The sequence below is a fragment of the Eublepharis macularius genome, chromosome 5 (assembly GCF_028583425.1).
Source record: "Eublepharis macularius isolate TG4126 chromosome 5, MPM_Emac_v1.0, whole genome shotgun sequence".
Taxonomy (NCBI): domain Eukaryota; kingdom Metazoa; phylum Chordata; class Lepidosauria; order Squamata; family Eublepharidae; genus Eublepharis; species Eublepharis macularius.
The window spans coordinates 99,654,527-99,671,070 of record NC_072794.1 but is presented as its reverse complement, the minus strand read 5'-3'; the positions used below and the strand labels follow the sequence as shown (position 1 = coordinate 99,671,070).

Genomic DNA, 16,544 nt, shown 5'->3' with positions numbered 1-16,544 from the left:
CTTATCATGGGCAAGAGTTCAGTTCAACCTTTTATGTTTTGGGGCATCTATATTGCTTACAGACATAGGAGGAGCCCTGCTGGATGAGGCAGATGGTTGATCTGTCATTCTGCTTCCCAGAATCTCCAATCAGATACCTCTGGGCGGCTTGTGAGCAGGACAGAGAGGCAAGCTTCTCACCATGCTGTTGCTCCTTCAGCTACTGGTATTCATAAGTTAACATGCCTATGCACGTGGAGGCTCCATTTATCGTTTATGGTTCATTACTGGTGACCTATTCTCCATGAATGCATCTAATTACCTTTGACAGCCATCTAAGCTAGTAGCAGTTGCTATGTCATATGGCAGTGAGTTTTTAAAGATAAGAAGTCGGGAACCTGCAAAAACCTGCAGGAGGCATCACATTTTCCCCTCCTTCAATATTTCTTCTTTCCGTTACCTGACAACTCCCATGGATTCTCCTCTTTTCCTGCTTCCTTCTCTCCTTCCCACCTACCAACAAGCCTACCTTTATCTGCCTCTTTGTCTTCACCTTTCCCTCCTTTTCTCCCCTTGGCAGCCTCTACCTGGGATAACTAAGGTCCAGTTGTGAGGTCGGGAACCCACAAGGACCTGCAGGGGGTATCTTATTTCCCCCTGTTATCTCCTTTCTCATATTATTTTCTCTTTCCTTCTCTTGGCAACCCCCATATTCCCTGCTTCCTTCCTTCCCTCCTACCCACCAATGCATTTTTTTATCTGACCCCCATCTTCAGCTATATTTATTATTTCATTTGTACTCCAGTTTCTTCCAAAATGAGGACCCAAAGAGCTTACATCATTCTCCTCTCCTCCTTTTTATCCTCTTGAAAATATGTAATTGGCCAAACGTCACCCAGTGACGTTCCATGGCAGAGTGGTGTTTTGAACCTAGGCATCCCAGATCCTAGTCTGACATGCTAACCACAACACCACACTGGCTGTTATGAAGTGACTGCTATTGAAAAGTAACAAGCAGCCGGGCTGGGGTGAGTCATGCAAGGTATGTGGCAGCAAGTTGTTTGGAGCTTGCTGGCAGGCCTGGGTCCAATGAATTGTCCATCAAAGGCCAAAGTAGATGTGGAAAATTCTGCCCCTCCCCTTGCCTTGTATTGACAGCAACCAAGGCTTGAAGACTGGCAGTATTGTGTGGTTGCCTAACCAATGGCTACTGTGGGCATTTGTTTCATAAAGCTACAGGTACTGCTTCTGTTATTTTGGGAGCTTTATACCCCCTGATTTTTTTTTTTTTAGATTTCAGATTTTTCTGTAAACCTAGGATGTTTTTCAGATTTGCAGAAAGATGTATCTTGTCTGTTTATGACTTCAATCCCATTGAGAATTAGATACATTAACTGCTGTAAGAAAAAAGTACTTTTGCCTATCCTGAATCTTCTGATAATCAGTTGTATTTGGTGCCCCCAGTTCTTACATTATAGAAGGGGAAAATAGTTCTCTCTATCTACACTAAACTTAATTTTATAAATCTCTATTACAGCCTATCTTCTTTTATTGCTCTTTTCCCAGCTCTTATGAGTTGGGGGGGGGGGAAATGAGGTGAATGGAACTCTCTGCATTATGACAAATGCAACTTCACCATAGATCTGTAGAAGAGCATTACAATATTGGTTGTTTTATTCCTACCCTAATAATATCTAGCACTGAATATGTTCCAGTGTGGCATAGTGAGTTGATATGTTTATTAAGCTGTCCACCACAAACCCAAGATTTCTTTCTTGTTCAGTCACTGCCAATACAGATCCTATCAGTGTATTCATTTGGTTAGGGCTTTTTTTTTTACTCAGTGTTCTTTGTTCACTTTATACTGAACCATTTACCATGTTGTTTCTCACTCCCCCTATCTGAAAACAGCCTCTTGGAGCTTTTCAGAAATCACTTTGGTTTTCCCCTTCCTGAATTAGTTGGTGCAAACTTTGCCATTTTACTGCTCATCCCTGATTTCAGATAATCCCATTAGTACAACACTTTCTTTTTTTGGGTTGTCTCAATATTTCTTTTGCCATGGGAGAATGACTACCTTTACAGTACAATCCTAAGCAGAGTTACTCCAGTATAAGTCCATTGATTTCAGTGGGCTTAGACTGGAGTAACTCTTCTTAGGATTGCACTGTTAGTGAAAGTACAAGAGATCATAAAGCCCAAATGGCATAGATTTGTCTTAGCAGACTGTCACAGTCCTAGATACCCTTCCCTTGGAGGAGACTGGGTGGAGTAAGGGCACAGCCCCAAGGAAGGCAGCAGCTTGGCTGCAGAGCCAAGGAGAGAGCTAGTTGAGCCTGCAAGAGCAAGGGAGGAGCAGACCAGAGGGAGGCCCGCCCTGAGCCCGCTTGTGGGGAGGGCGGGATATAAATAAAATAAATAAATAATACTAGATCTCTGTGGTGCAAAGGTTTTCTCTCAGGTAAAAGCCTTCTCAAGAGAAAGGGCTTGCTCAGGAGCAGGAACTGGGAGTGGCCAGGGGAAGAGGGATAAAGCATCCGGCTGAAAGCTGTAGGGGAAGCAGCAGGCTGAAAGTTGGAATGGAGGTGTGGGCAGACAGGCTTGGTTGAAGCCTTTGCTAATGAGGATACTCAGAAGGCAGTATTCCTGGCCCAGAGAGAAGCCAGGAGAATCTTTTCTTACCTGGCCCAGGCGGACTAGCTACCCCTGGCTTAATCCTGCAGGTTATAGTGGCCAGGAGCTTAATGAGCTGGGAGAAGACTGAGGCTAGGAAACAGTCCTAGCACCTAGGTGTAAGCAAGTGGAGATCAGAAGTGAGCTGGCCAGGCTATGGTGTGACAGTTAACCACTGGAAAAGGAGCCAAGTAATTAAAGTGCTGCTGTTACATTTCTGGTGTGTTGACTTGTCTTTCCATGAGAAAAGGTGATGACATCTTCATGGGGAGATACGGCTTCTGGCCCTGGGGGTTTCATATAGACCTACTTTCGTCTTGTGACAGAATGTTGCAGAAACTTGTTGCTGTAGGAACACTGTAACTAGATATATTGAGATGACTGGAGTAGATTGATATTTCAGTGATAAAATGAACTGGAAGTGATGTGTCGGGATCTCAGGTGCCTGTTTTATGTGTTCAGCAATGTGATTTGAATACAGCCACCTGAGGATAAGCTTCATCTCAGAAGATAGGTTGTAGATTGAATAGAGGCTTCTTTTTCTGCACAGTTGCTTGCTTGTTCTGTTGCTTCCTCTGCTGAGGCCATGTTCTGGACATCTTGTTCTAAGTGCATGAAACAAAACTCAACACAGGCGGCTGTCCAAGGGAATTTCATTGTCATTTTTCTTGCCCCTTTCTATACTTTTTCCAGCTATGTGATGTCCTTTACGGAGAAGTAAATCCTGCTCAGTTCAGTAGGACTTACTCCCAAGAAGGGCAGGATTTTGGCCATAATCTTTCCTAAGTAGTAGTAATCAGTTTGGATCTCATCAGTTCAAATGTCAATTAGGATTTTTTTCTGTCCCTAGGGGCATCAATTTTCATCTACTTACCTTGAATCTCATATGTCATTTTCTTGCTTATTCGTTCGATTTGGAAAGATCCCTTTAGAGCTCTTTAAATGTCTCTGGGATTTCACCATCATGGATGAAATGCTGTTGTCTGCAAATTTGACTGCCCTTTTGTTTACTTCAGACTCCAGTAATTTGTGAGCAATAAAAATAACTCTGCTTCTTTGTTTTGTGGTGTCTCCCCCCTCTCCCAGTCCCCTCCCCCTTTCGGCAGCTTCTTGCAGTCATGATCTCCCATGATGTTAGAATCCAGTTAAAAGTATGGTCAGTAACTAAACAAGATCATTACAGGGAGTGCAAGCAAGGGAAGAAACTTGTCCCTTCTATGCCCCTTATTATATTAATAAAGAGTCGCTCTTTTCTAACTTGTAGTTTAAAACTATAGTTAACCATTTCCATTGCAGAGCAGAATTTTCCACATTGACTAATCTGCAACACACCAATTCTGAGCAACTCCTCTTGTGTGAACTTGAATCCTAATACCCCCTAGTTATCTTTATCTATGCTATTGTCCCTATTGCTAAAATACTTCTAGCTCAGTGAGGGCATGGTGTATGATGGGAGCTTTGATCCAGAGAGATTTTTCTGTACCAGAGGCAGTAAGTAGAAGTCTATGTAGGCTATCCACTGTAGGGTTGTTGAACTAACTATCCATATTACAGAGAGTTAATATTTCAGGGGCTAAGCACTGATCACTTAGAATCTGGCTTTATTGTCTTGGGGCATGTGAGGATATAGAAAACCCTGAACTGTTGTTTTCTTTTCTGCAGGCACTTCACCAGTTGTATTACGACCCCAACATTGAAAACAAGAATCTCGCTCAGAAATGGCTGATGCAAGCACAAGTCTCACCCCAAGCCTGGCACTTCAGCTGGCTGTTACTTGACATGGACAAGGTGCCTGAGATTCAGTACTTTGGGGCCAGTGCCCTCCATATCAAGATCTCACGCTACTGGAATGACATCCCAGCTGACCAGTACGAGTCCCTCAAATCACAGCTCTTCAGCCACATCACCCGTTTCGCTAGCGGCTCCAAAATTGTACTGACTCGGCTGTGTGTGGCATTAGCTTCATTGGCACTCAACATGATGCCAGAGGCATGGCCGAGTGCTGTAGCTGACATGGTGCGAATGTTTCAGGCAGAGGACTCTAACATAGACGGGCGAGCTCGCTGCCTGGCACTCTTGGAACTACTGACTGTCTTACCAGAGGAGTTCCAAACCAGCCGTCTGCCTCAGTACCGCAAGGGGCAGGTGCGTGGTGTCTTGGCACAGGAGTGCAGCTCTGTCTTCCCCCTACTCGAACAGCTGTTGCAGCAACAAGACTCTCCCAGCTTCATTAAACAGAAGGTGCTGAAGTGCTTTTCCAGCTGGGTACAGCTGGAGATCCCCCTTATGGAGTGTGAGAACTTGATCCAGGCAGCCTTCACCTCCCTCCGTGATCCAGAACTATTTGACACAGCAGTGGAGGCTATTGTCAATGCCATTTCCCAGCCTGATGCTCAGAGGTAAGGATTAATCTCACATTGTGGGCATAAAAGATTTTTTGCCTGTGCTATAAACCACTTTTCTTATGCAGCTGCCAAGAGTGCACCACTGTTAGCAGAACTTCCATCACCCTTCAGGAGCCACACCGTTTTCCCAGGCCAGAATCTAGAGTGCAGGGGGTGGAGCATCATATTCATATATTTTACTTCAACAGACAGTGTGGGCACAGGAAACCAACATATAAAGTTTGCAGTGGAAGAATGGGGAATTGATTAGGTGGCATGATCCTTTGCAAGCAACCTTTAACTCTTGGTTCACACCTTTTTTCCTCATTATCATGGTAACTAATTCAAAACAGAACCAATTAGTACTGACATTCGGTTGAAAGCATCCCAGTCTTGATTAATTTTTAAATCAGCAAAAATCATCAAGAGAGATGTGAAATATCTCTCACACGCTTGAGTTCTCTAGATGCTGCTAATCTACAAGAGCAATTGTTGACTATGTTATAATCCATCTGATAGGAAAAGATGTGATGTGTCCTCTATTAAGTTCCTGCACCGTTTCTGTTATAGTCAGTGAGCTAATTTTGGGGCCCATTTAGAATCTTCTGTTCTGCTCTTCATAAAGATCTTCAGTCATCTCTTTTTGTTAGCTCACTTAGCTGTTCCCTTGCATTGTTTAATGTTGGAGAATGCATAGCATGAATGGAGACCTCAAAAAACTCTTGGAAAAAGATGAGCACAACCTTTTCTCCACATGGGTTTGTTGTAGGGCATTGGTTTTGTAACCTCTTAGGCACAATGTCAGATTGGAGTGTGTACATTATGGGGGAGGAAAGTGTTCCCGCATCTGTCTCTTTCAAAATAGGGTCAAATTAGAGACTAGGAGGGAGTGCTTCTCTTGTGATTATATCACTGAGCTTCTGGAAGTAAACATAACACACAAGTTGGGAAGGTTCTTTTAGCAGATCGTGCCTATGATATAGTTTACTCTTCCCTTTTCCCTCATGAACTCCATGTGCTTACAGTACAGATGAAATATTCAGTATCTGAGACCAAAAGTCTTGCCTGAAAATTTATCAATAAGATGTGTTGCTGAGGAAACTGGAGCTATATTTCTGAAGTGGCAGAACTACTCACAACAACCAATATAGGTTTAGAATATATAGCATGTTCAGCCTAGAGAAAAGAAAATGATACCAGTATTTGAATATCTAAAAGGATGTCGAAGTACACTACTGTTTCAGTGCCATTGAAGGACAGAGCCGCATTGAGTTCCTGTTGCACATTATGGGCTGGAAGATATTCTTGATAAAACTAGTAATTGATCTGGAGCAAATTCCCCAGAGGGATTTTAGAAGCTAATTATGAAGATTTCAAGTAGTGGTGGGAGGAACATTGGCTTGCTTGGGTTTGGGCAATTTGGAGTCTTTTCAGGTATTGTTTTAGTAGAAAACAATAGCATTATTTGTGTCATGGAGCCATGTGTCATAGCTTAATAATAACCTCTTTTTCCCACTTGGGCATATTCTGGCAATTATTTTTAACCTGGATCAGAGAGTATATTTGTTAAATTCCAAGTTATGATTACAGCTCTCTTCCATCATTTCTGTAAATTTTCCTTGGTGGGAAATTTGAAGACCAAAAGCCAGGAATAATCTGGGTCTGCAGTGTCCCATTTACTGGGCTAGAGGCCTATGCCTCCCAGCCACTTTTGAAACACTGTCTTTGCTCTGTTAGCTTCATCAGAGTGGTGGGCACAGTATAAGGTAGACAGTTCAGTGTTGCCTCAAGGAAGTGATCTGCCCTATTTATGTGCAATAGTAGTTATGCTTTTTAATGTCAGGACCTGAGGAAAGATCTAGAGCAAAGATGAAATATTCGAAGTCAATGAGACAGTTATATTTTGATCTTTAATAAAGCATTTAAAATTCCCTCTAACTGTGGAGTACTTCATCTACACAAAGGTTTTGATACCTGATTTTCTAAAATTCATTCCTGGCTGATACAAGTTGCAGTCCAAGAGATACTTTCCTGTGAGTATTATGGGATTGTTCCCATAATAACCTAAAAGAGAGTATTTAGGTAACCTATTCAGATCAGTGTGTGACCATAAGTGGAAAGCTTTTCAGTATTACAAGTTTTTTATTTATTAGTGCAAAAACATAACACACACAAAAAAGCAATCAAGAGGGGAAAACAGGAGGGAGAGAGAGAGAGAGAGAGAGAGAGAGAGCGAGAGAGAACAAACAAACAAACAAACAAACAAACAAAGTGCTGGTTACAAAAACACTGTTGGCAAATCTATACTCAGATATCTGTAAAAGATTTCCAGATATCTGTAAAAGATTTCCAAATATCTAAAAGTCCGTTTGCAGTTACCTTCTATGTGATATGTTCAAATGTTGATAAGTTTATAAGATCTTCTGAGTATCATGATTATTAACTGACCTCAAATATTTATATAGAAATAGATTTCACTTTCTGTATTGATTCAATAAGATCTCCAAAAGTGGGGGAGATTCTGAAGCACTCAAAGCTGCCAGATCCTATTTGGATGCCAACAAATGTTGCAATTGTAAATATTGCCATTCAGCAGAAGTTGGCAAATCGTATTTAGACCTCAGTTGAAAAAATGACAACAACTGATCATTATTACCTATCAATTTGATCTAGAGTAAAAATTGCCTTATCTGTCCAAGCCTTCCATAAAAAAGATTTTTTTCCAGTTTTTAAATCTGGATTTGACCATAATTTTAATTTAGCATGTGAGAACAAGTTAAATTGATATTGTCGTAATATTATGTGCCATACTTCTCTAGCTGCAGAAATTGCTGGAGGAACAAAACTCATTTTAACATAAGTATACCCTTAAAAAGTGGTTCTAAAAAAGAGGCCTTCGAAAGAGCCCAAGATGTATACTCCAAATAAGTGGAGGGATCCCAGTAATTTGTACACGCTAACAAATATGCCTGATGATAAATAGTAAGGTCTGGAAGACCAAATCATCCATTAATTGCAAGTTGCATCCTCTTTAGAGAAAACTTGGGTGGTGTTGAACCCCAGAAATTTCTGAAACAAAGTATTAATTTTATGAATATATCTACAAAGTATATAAAAAGGGATCGCATGCATAACATATATAATTTGAGGTATAATATTCATTTTGAGTGTATTTAGTTTATCCCATAATGACAGATTTAAGGTTGCCCATCTATTAAAACCTAAGGATATATCTGAGATCAATTTATTAAAATTCAACTAAATCATGTCCTTAATATTCCTTGGAATCAATATTCCAAGATAATTAACATCTGGGCACCATTGAAAATGTCCCTCAGTAATTACACTCTGTGATACATTGGTTCCCAGTGGCATCAATTCTGATTTTGTCCAGTTACTTGAATAACCAGACACATCACCAAAATTATTAATCAGATTCATTAATTTAGGAATGGAAGGCTGAGGTTGTGAGATAAATAAAAGATCATCTGCATATAAAATAATTTTAAATTCTAAAAAATTATGTATAAAACCATGTATATTATTATTTGCATAATAGCACATACCAGAGGTTTGAAATATAAATCAAAAATGAGAGGAGAAAGAGGACAACCTTGCCTAGTACCTCTTCCAAGAGGATATGGTACAGAAAGAATACCATTGGTCAGTACCCTAGACTGAGGGGATGAATACAGATTTCTAATCCATTTCAGAAATTCATGAGGGAAGCCAAATTTAAGCAATGTAGAGAAAATAAACTTCCAATATATTTTATCAAATGCTTTTTCAATATCAAGTGAAAGAATCACAACTTGATTTGATCCCTTTCTAATTAATGCAATTAGATCAGCAACCAATCTAAGATTATCAGATCCTTGCATACTTTGTATAAATCCTACATGGTCTACTTGCACCAAGGTTCTAATAACCTTTTGAAGTCTACTAGCAAGAATGGCAGTTAGTATCTTAACATCCACATTAATCAAGAAATAGGTTGAATGTTTGCATGTTGAGTGTGGTCTTTGCCTGGTTTTGGAATGACAGTAATCTAAGCGTCCTGTAGCGATGATGGTAGTATACCAGATTAAAAAATCATATTGACCAATTGATATAATTTTAGAATTAAAAAATCTTAAAAGGGTATTTACCATTCAATAGGGAACCCATCTGGTCCTGGAGATTTACCAGTGCTCATACTCATTATCACATCCTTAATTTATCCATATGCAAAAACTCAGCTAGTAATTGTCATTGAGTCATATCTAAATATGGAAGATCAAGATGAGAGAAAAAACTTTCCAAGTCTTCTTCTGATGGTTCTTTTCCCTTACTATACAGTTTAGAGTAATACTTTTAAAACTGCAAATTTATTTCAGTTGAGATAGTATGCATTACATTCTTCTCATCCTCAATCATAGGAATATAATTCTTTTTTTTTTAAATCTTGATCTTGATACTGGATACAAAAGATGGCAGGATACTTGATGTAGTATTGCAGCTTCAGCTGTCTTGCAAGAGCTTTTTGCTTTTGTGAATTGATAATGTTATATTGACACTTTAGTATAATCTGGGTAAAGTATGATCTACTCTTTATTAGGACCCCAATACAAGTCCTGTATTTCTCTTGCGAAACATAAAAGGTGATCTCTCATCCTGAATCATAGAAGCTGAATGATTATAGGAGCAAACAACACCACTTAAAGCAGAATCTCAGCCGTGCGGAAAGAGATGCCATAAACAGCCTCAAAAATAATTCTAAAAATACAAACAGAGAGAGGCACGGAGCAACCAGCCAAACAAAGTATATAACCGTGCCCAACTAACTATGCAGCACATGTGCTGTATTGACTATTAATATCAATGAAAAGGCTGTAATGACCATTCAGTTAAGCATATAATTATTTCAAGCTATATCATAAATATTAAGGATGTAAATTTATTAGTCCAACCACTCGGATATATCATTCATAATAAGTCATATTTTGTCCATAACATATGTCTGTACAAAGAATGTTGTCATGTTACAATGCCAATAAATATTTCCAATATAATTAGTGTAACTGCTGACGGGTTCGCCAGCAAGAGGTTCCCGTTCCAGATTCCCCTTTCTCAAAGCAGTTACCACTGTGAAATATACAAAATATTTTTCAGCATAATTATAAATATATTTATAAATATATTTTTTCACATGGGCATACTATCAAATATACAACACGAGACGAGACGCATTAGGAGTATCATTTGGAAATATTGGCCCCTGGTGGAAAGCTTGCCGGGATGTAAGGGCAAGCCACTTATTGCCCTCCGTAGAACAAAAAGCTTTAGGGATAAACTGGTACATACGGACATAACAGGGAAGATTCCATTAAGGGAACTACCGAAAGGGCATTATAAATGTGGCAAGTGCAATACGTGTGACCTTGTGATGTCACCACAACAACTGAAGGACTTAGGATTATATTGGAAGGAGTTTTCAAATTGTAATAGCCAAAATGTTGTATATTTGATAGTATGCCCATGTGAAAAAATGTATGTAGGATGTACAGGACGACCCATCAAAATAAGAATTCAGGAACATTGGTCGAGACTATGGAGGAAGATCGAGGAAGCGCCGCTAGTAACACACTTTAAAGATATGGGACATGGTGATAATGATTTCGTATATACTGTACTGTATGTGAGCCGTTACAAGGAGCCATCAATGTCGCAGCGGGACCTGTTGCAGCAGGAGGCTTGGTGGACGTTTAAATTACGATCCATGGAACCAAGGGGTTTAAATAATTCATTTGACTTGGCAGCATTCTTATGAGGAAACTCTAGGAGCACTAGCACTTTAAATGAAACTGAAATTTTGATTCATTCATCAATTGGATGTAATATTTAACAGCTGCATGTGTTTAATTGAATTGCTGACGCTATTGAGCGAGCTGCCACTATGTACTTTGAAGATTGAAAAAATGTTGACTTGTTGATTGTAAGTATGCCTGTAACAATTTTAAAATTTATACTGTATATGGATAGATTTTGATATTAACTGAGATGATATTTTATGAATATTTTATGAATTTGATGTGTGGTTTTTGCTTTACAGTATTTATTGAGATATTACATCCATCAAAACTGGTATTTGTGAGTATATAGTGCTTTGGTTATAACATTACATATGCATGTATATTTATAAATATATTTATAATTATGCTGAAAATTATTTTGTATATTTCACAGTGGTAACTGCTTTGAGAAAGGGGAATCCGGAACGGGAACCTCTTGCTGGCGAACCCGTCAGCAGTTACACTAATTATATTGGAAATATTTATTGGCATTGTAATATGACAACATTCTTTGTACAAACATATGTTATGGACAAAATATGACTTATTATGAATGATATATCCGAGTGGTTGGACTAATAAATTTACATCCTTAATATTTATGATATAGCTTGAAATAATTATATGCTTAACTGAATGGTCATTACAGCCTTTTCATTGATATTAATAGTCAATACAGCACATGTGCTGCATAGTTAGTTGGACACGGTTATATACTTTGTTTGGTCAAAAATAATTCTGGCATCGTAATCAAGGAAGCTTACAAAGGTGGCGCATTTGTAATCAAGGGCAAACATAACTACACACAGGAAGCAGAGATACAACTCTCCAACACAACATTCTGTAAAACACTACCTTCTGACCCTACAAAGCAATACAAAAGAGAACTCAATAAAATATTAAAGACACTCCCCATGGACATACAAGAACATATCCATATGGACAAATCCCAAGAACCACGGCCAGGAACATTCTATCTACTACCCCAAATCCACAAACCAGCTAACCCAGGACGCCCCAGTGTTTCAGGAATTGGCACTTTCACAGTAGGAGTCTCAGGATATTTGGACTCTGTCCTCAGGCAGTATGCCACCAGCGCACCCAGCTATTTATGGGACACTACTGATTTTCTCAGGAAAATACAGTCCATTGACAACCTAACAGATGACAACATCCAAGCAACTATGAATGTTGAGGCTCTGTACACCAATAGCCCACATGCGGATGGACTGTAAGCCATCAGGAATATCCCGGACAAAACCACAGCACACCTCGCCACTGAACTTTGCCACTTCGTGCTTACTCATAATTACTTCAAATTTGGTGACAGCTTATATCTACAGGTTAATGGCACAGCCATGGTTACACGCATGGCACCACAATATGCTAACATATTCATGGCAGACTTAGAGCAACGCTTCCTCTGCTTCCATCTACTGAAACCACTCCTGTACTTAAGGTTCTTGGATGGCATCTTCATCATTTGGACCCATGGGAAGGAAGTCCTTGAAAGATTTCATCGGGACTTCAGCAACTTTCATCCTACTGAGCCTGGACCACTCTACACAACAGGTACACTTCCTGGACACCACTGTACAACTACATAATGGACAGATAAATATCACCTTATACTGGAAATCCACCAACCGATACTCATATCTGCATGCTTCCAGTTACCACCCTAAACGTCCCACTTGGTTGATTGTCTACAGCCAAGCCTTACATTACAACCGCATCTACTCCAATGCTCTTGATCACAACTCCCACTTAAGAGATTTACAACAAGCATTTTTGGGGCTACAGTACCCACCAAATGACGTGAGGAAACAAATCGACTGGGCCAGACTAGTACCCAGAAACAGCCTGTTCCAGGACAAACCTAAAGGAACTAATAACAGAACACCACTGGTTGTCACCTCTAGTTCCCAGCTCAAACCCATCTAATGTATCATCAGTGATCTACAGCCCATCCTGTAAAACGATGCCTCTTACAAGCCCTGGATAGAAGACCTCTCCTTGCCTACAGACAGCCTCCCAACCTCAAATGACTTCTCACTAACAACCACGAATCGGCTAGCAGAGTCACCAACACAGGTACCAGACCCTGCAACAGACCCAGATGCCAACTCTGCCCTCATATCTACCCAGAAAATACAATTATAGGACCCAATGGAATCAACTACACTATCTCTGGCTCTTACAGCTGCTCATCCTCCAACGTCATATATGCCCTCATGTGCCAACAATGTCTATCTGCTCTGTACATTGGACAAACCAGCCAACCTCTGTGCAAAAGAATAAATGGACACAAATCTGACATTAAAAATGGCAACATACGGAAACCAGTGGAAGAACACTTCAATCTACCAGGACATGCCTCAAGGATGTAAAGGTCACCATAGTTCAACAGAAACCTTTGAAAAACAAAATCCAACGGGAAGCTGCTAAATTGGAATTCATATGTAAATTTGTCTCAGTCAGACTTGGATTGAATAGAGACTATGAATGTTTATCTCATTGTCAGAAGTAACTGCCTTTCAGACATTCTATTCAGATTCAGCTATGGAGGGGAGGGGTCACACCCAGCCTGGATAGTGCACACCACCTATTTCATGACTTTTGTAACTGATTTACATCTACTGGAGTATTGTGTGCAGTTCTGGAGGCCTCACTTCAAAAAGGATGTGGCCAAAATCGAGAGGGTGCAGAGGAGAGCGACGAGGATGATCAGGGGTCTGGAGACTAAGCCCTACGATGAAAGGCTAAGGGCCTTGGGAATGTTTAGTTTGGAGAAGAGGAGGTTGAGGGGGGACATGATTGCTCTCTTTAAATATTTGAAAGGCTGTCATTTGGAGGAGGGCAAGGAGCTGTTCCAGTTGGCAGCAGCGGGTAGGACGCGAAGCAATGGGCTTAAATTACATGCACAAAGGTACTGGCTGGATATTAGGAAAAACTTGTCAGAGTAGTTCAAAAGTGGAATCAGCTGCCTAGGGAGGTGGTGAGCTCCCCCTCACTGGCAGTTTTCAAGAAGAGAAAGAGAAAGCAAGTTCTGACTCTTGAGCAGTTGCATGTGTAAGAGAGCAATCAGCCTGGTTGCTATTTAAAACCAACATAGCATATCAATTCCTCTCAGGGAAGACTGATATACAGAGTGAGACAATAGCAGTGTAATCATGGCTGGACCTGTGGGATCAGGCTCTGTTGTCTCCATCCAGCATTTCCTGCTCCTGAGAATCTTACTGGACTTCATTTCTTTCATGGTTGTTGCTAGGAGTGAATTGTTGTTGCTGCTTGCTGCCCCCTCCCCCTCTGCAGTTGTCGGTGGATGTTTTCTGGCCGTTGTCTTCTAGCAACCACTGGATCTATTATACTTTCCCTCCTCTACCTCAGTTATTGCAGATAATGCAGAATTGGATTGATTTGACCCTGGATTAAAACATGTGGCTGCCTCTCCACTTCCTGCATTTGCCTCCCCCCCCCGCCCCTTCGCCAACACCAATGCCTTGACCAAATGCTGTTCAGTTTGTAGGATTAAATTGTATGCACAGTACTGGAGTGTAGTCTCCTGTGGCTTTTCTCAGTTTACTTGTACTTCATTCATTAAATAACAAGTAAACCAATATAGTGATTTTGCTCATTCCTTCTGGGCTTTTAGTTTTTTTTTTTTTAGCAAATAGAGGGATTGAGTCTGTGCAGAACCTGGCCTCAAAGGGTGATAAGTGATAAGGTGGCCTTTAAATTGCTGAAACTCATGCATTTGTGTGCTATTCCACCTGTTTCTGTGGACTGCATGTGCAGTTTGGGCAGGCAGGCAAGTGCAAATTAGCTGTCTCTCGAGAGAATATGCTTCAGTATCCAGGTAACTGACAGCTGGTCGATTAGCTGCCAGCACAGACTCTCTCTGGGACCATCCCTTGATGTTTCCCGCAATTTCTTCTTTTTTCGTTGTCATGGTTACAGTCACTCATTGGCATCTACAGGGAAATTGACAGGCATGAAACTGTTTATATGGTTCCGGAATGCTGGTATGCAAAAGGAAGCAATGACTGTCTGGATGCCGTTAGGAGGATGTTGTACTAACATTGTACTTTGGGTTTGTTCAGAATTGATAAGGCTCTAGACTCCTTCAAACTGCCCCTCCCTTCAGCAGATCCTTCACTGGAATAAATCATGCAAATAACATACATATTTACTTTTTCATTTGAATTCAGAATGTTCTGCCCAGAATGGATGTGTACTCTATGAAATATTGAGGGGCTGTAAAACTGTACAAGGAGGACCAACAGAGGCTATGGGAAGGAGAGGGGAAACTCCAGGCAGAATTTCTCTGGATTTTAAATAGAATTTTCTCACAAATTTCTCCCTGTAATCATGAGGTTAAAATCCCATTTGATTTTAAAATAAAACCACAACTATATTTCTGATGATCCAGCAGTTGGATTTTATGCTGGAATCTGATATAGGTGGCATGGTTGTAGACATCCAGACTAACTGGGAATTTTACAAGCAAAATTACCTTTATATGGCTGGTAAATTATAGAAAAGTAGTTTTAAGTATGCTGCAGCAAAGAAGTGGCCTGGGCATTTATGCATCTGAAGAAATCTCATGCCACAATACATTTGCTAGTACAGTATATAGGATTCATGCCACTCCTTGAGAGTAGCTGTTAATTGTGGTGATCTTGTCAGATATTTGCAAGTGCCAGATTGGGGGGTGGGGGGTGGAAAGGGACAGCAATCTCCATGTTGCTTTGTGCCACTTTGGGCTATTTCTCTATCACAGGACATCCACTCAGAATTCAGAAGATTTTGGTTGACAGGTTTCAGATTTGGAGCCATTGCTAAGAATCTAGTTCCTGCATTAGTGACTGTGGATGGAGTCAAATACTTACTGAGGCTGAAGGTTTTGTTTCTGTAATAGTGTGTCAATGCACCTTCCTCTTCCACTCATGTATTATATTAATGTAAGGTATTACATGGTGTAAGATATTACATGGTGTTTTATGCATATGAACAGTTGAATTGTGATGTGTATGCATCTCCCCTCTTTCTCACCCACCCACACACGTGTGGGCACGCATACACACACACATACTTTTGCAGTGGCAGGGACTGTGTGATTTGGGCATCCACATCCTTGAGGGATGGGCAAGTTTATAAATATTTGAAGAAATCCTGTGTTACATTATAAGAATAATGGAGACAGTGTGTGCATCTGGTTCATTGTGTGCATCTGGAATAAGATTTTGTCTTAGTCAAACATTTGAACCAGCCTTGAATCTGTGTAAGCATCACTTTTCACTGGACCAAATAACCAGCCATACCATCAAGGGATTATTCACCTTTGCATCCTCCTGTGTGTTATGTGAAACTATCAGCACACAATACTTTTGTACTTAAGTCTTTGTGGTCATTCACTATATAAGAGAATAAATACATACTAATCAGAAACAAATAATTGGAGGACTAATAAGCAGAAAAAGCAAATAGGAGTGGCAGAGACAACATCAGACGCTCCCTTCTTCTTGCCCTTCCCCATATTGTTAAGGCTTGCATCCTCCAGGCCCAGTGGGGTCACAGATGCACCCTGTAAAGGTCCTCAAACCAGTGAGCTGATCAGTGGTGGTTGGCCCTTTAACAATTGTGCAGTCATTGACAGCTGGCTCTTTGACAGCCA

The 16,544-nt window shown here is 40.4% G+C and overlaps 1 protein-coding gene across 2 annotated transcripts in view; it reads left to right on the top strand.

Moving 5' to 3' along the window:
- IPO13 (importin 13) overlaps nucleotides 1-16,544 on the top strand; it is a 100,795-nt gene that overhangs the window by 20,326 nt on the left and 63,925 nt on the right. For both annotated transcript variants that reach the window (XM_054981037.1, XM_054981036.1), the window contains exon 2: nucleotides 4,315-5,051. In XM_054981037.1, coding sequence (XP_054837012.1) covers nucleotides 4,315-5,051 — 737 coding nt within the window. The remainder of the gene's footprint in view (nucleotides 1-4,314; nucleotides 5,052-16,544) is intronic.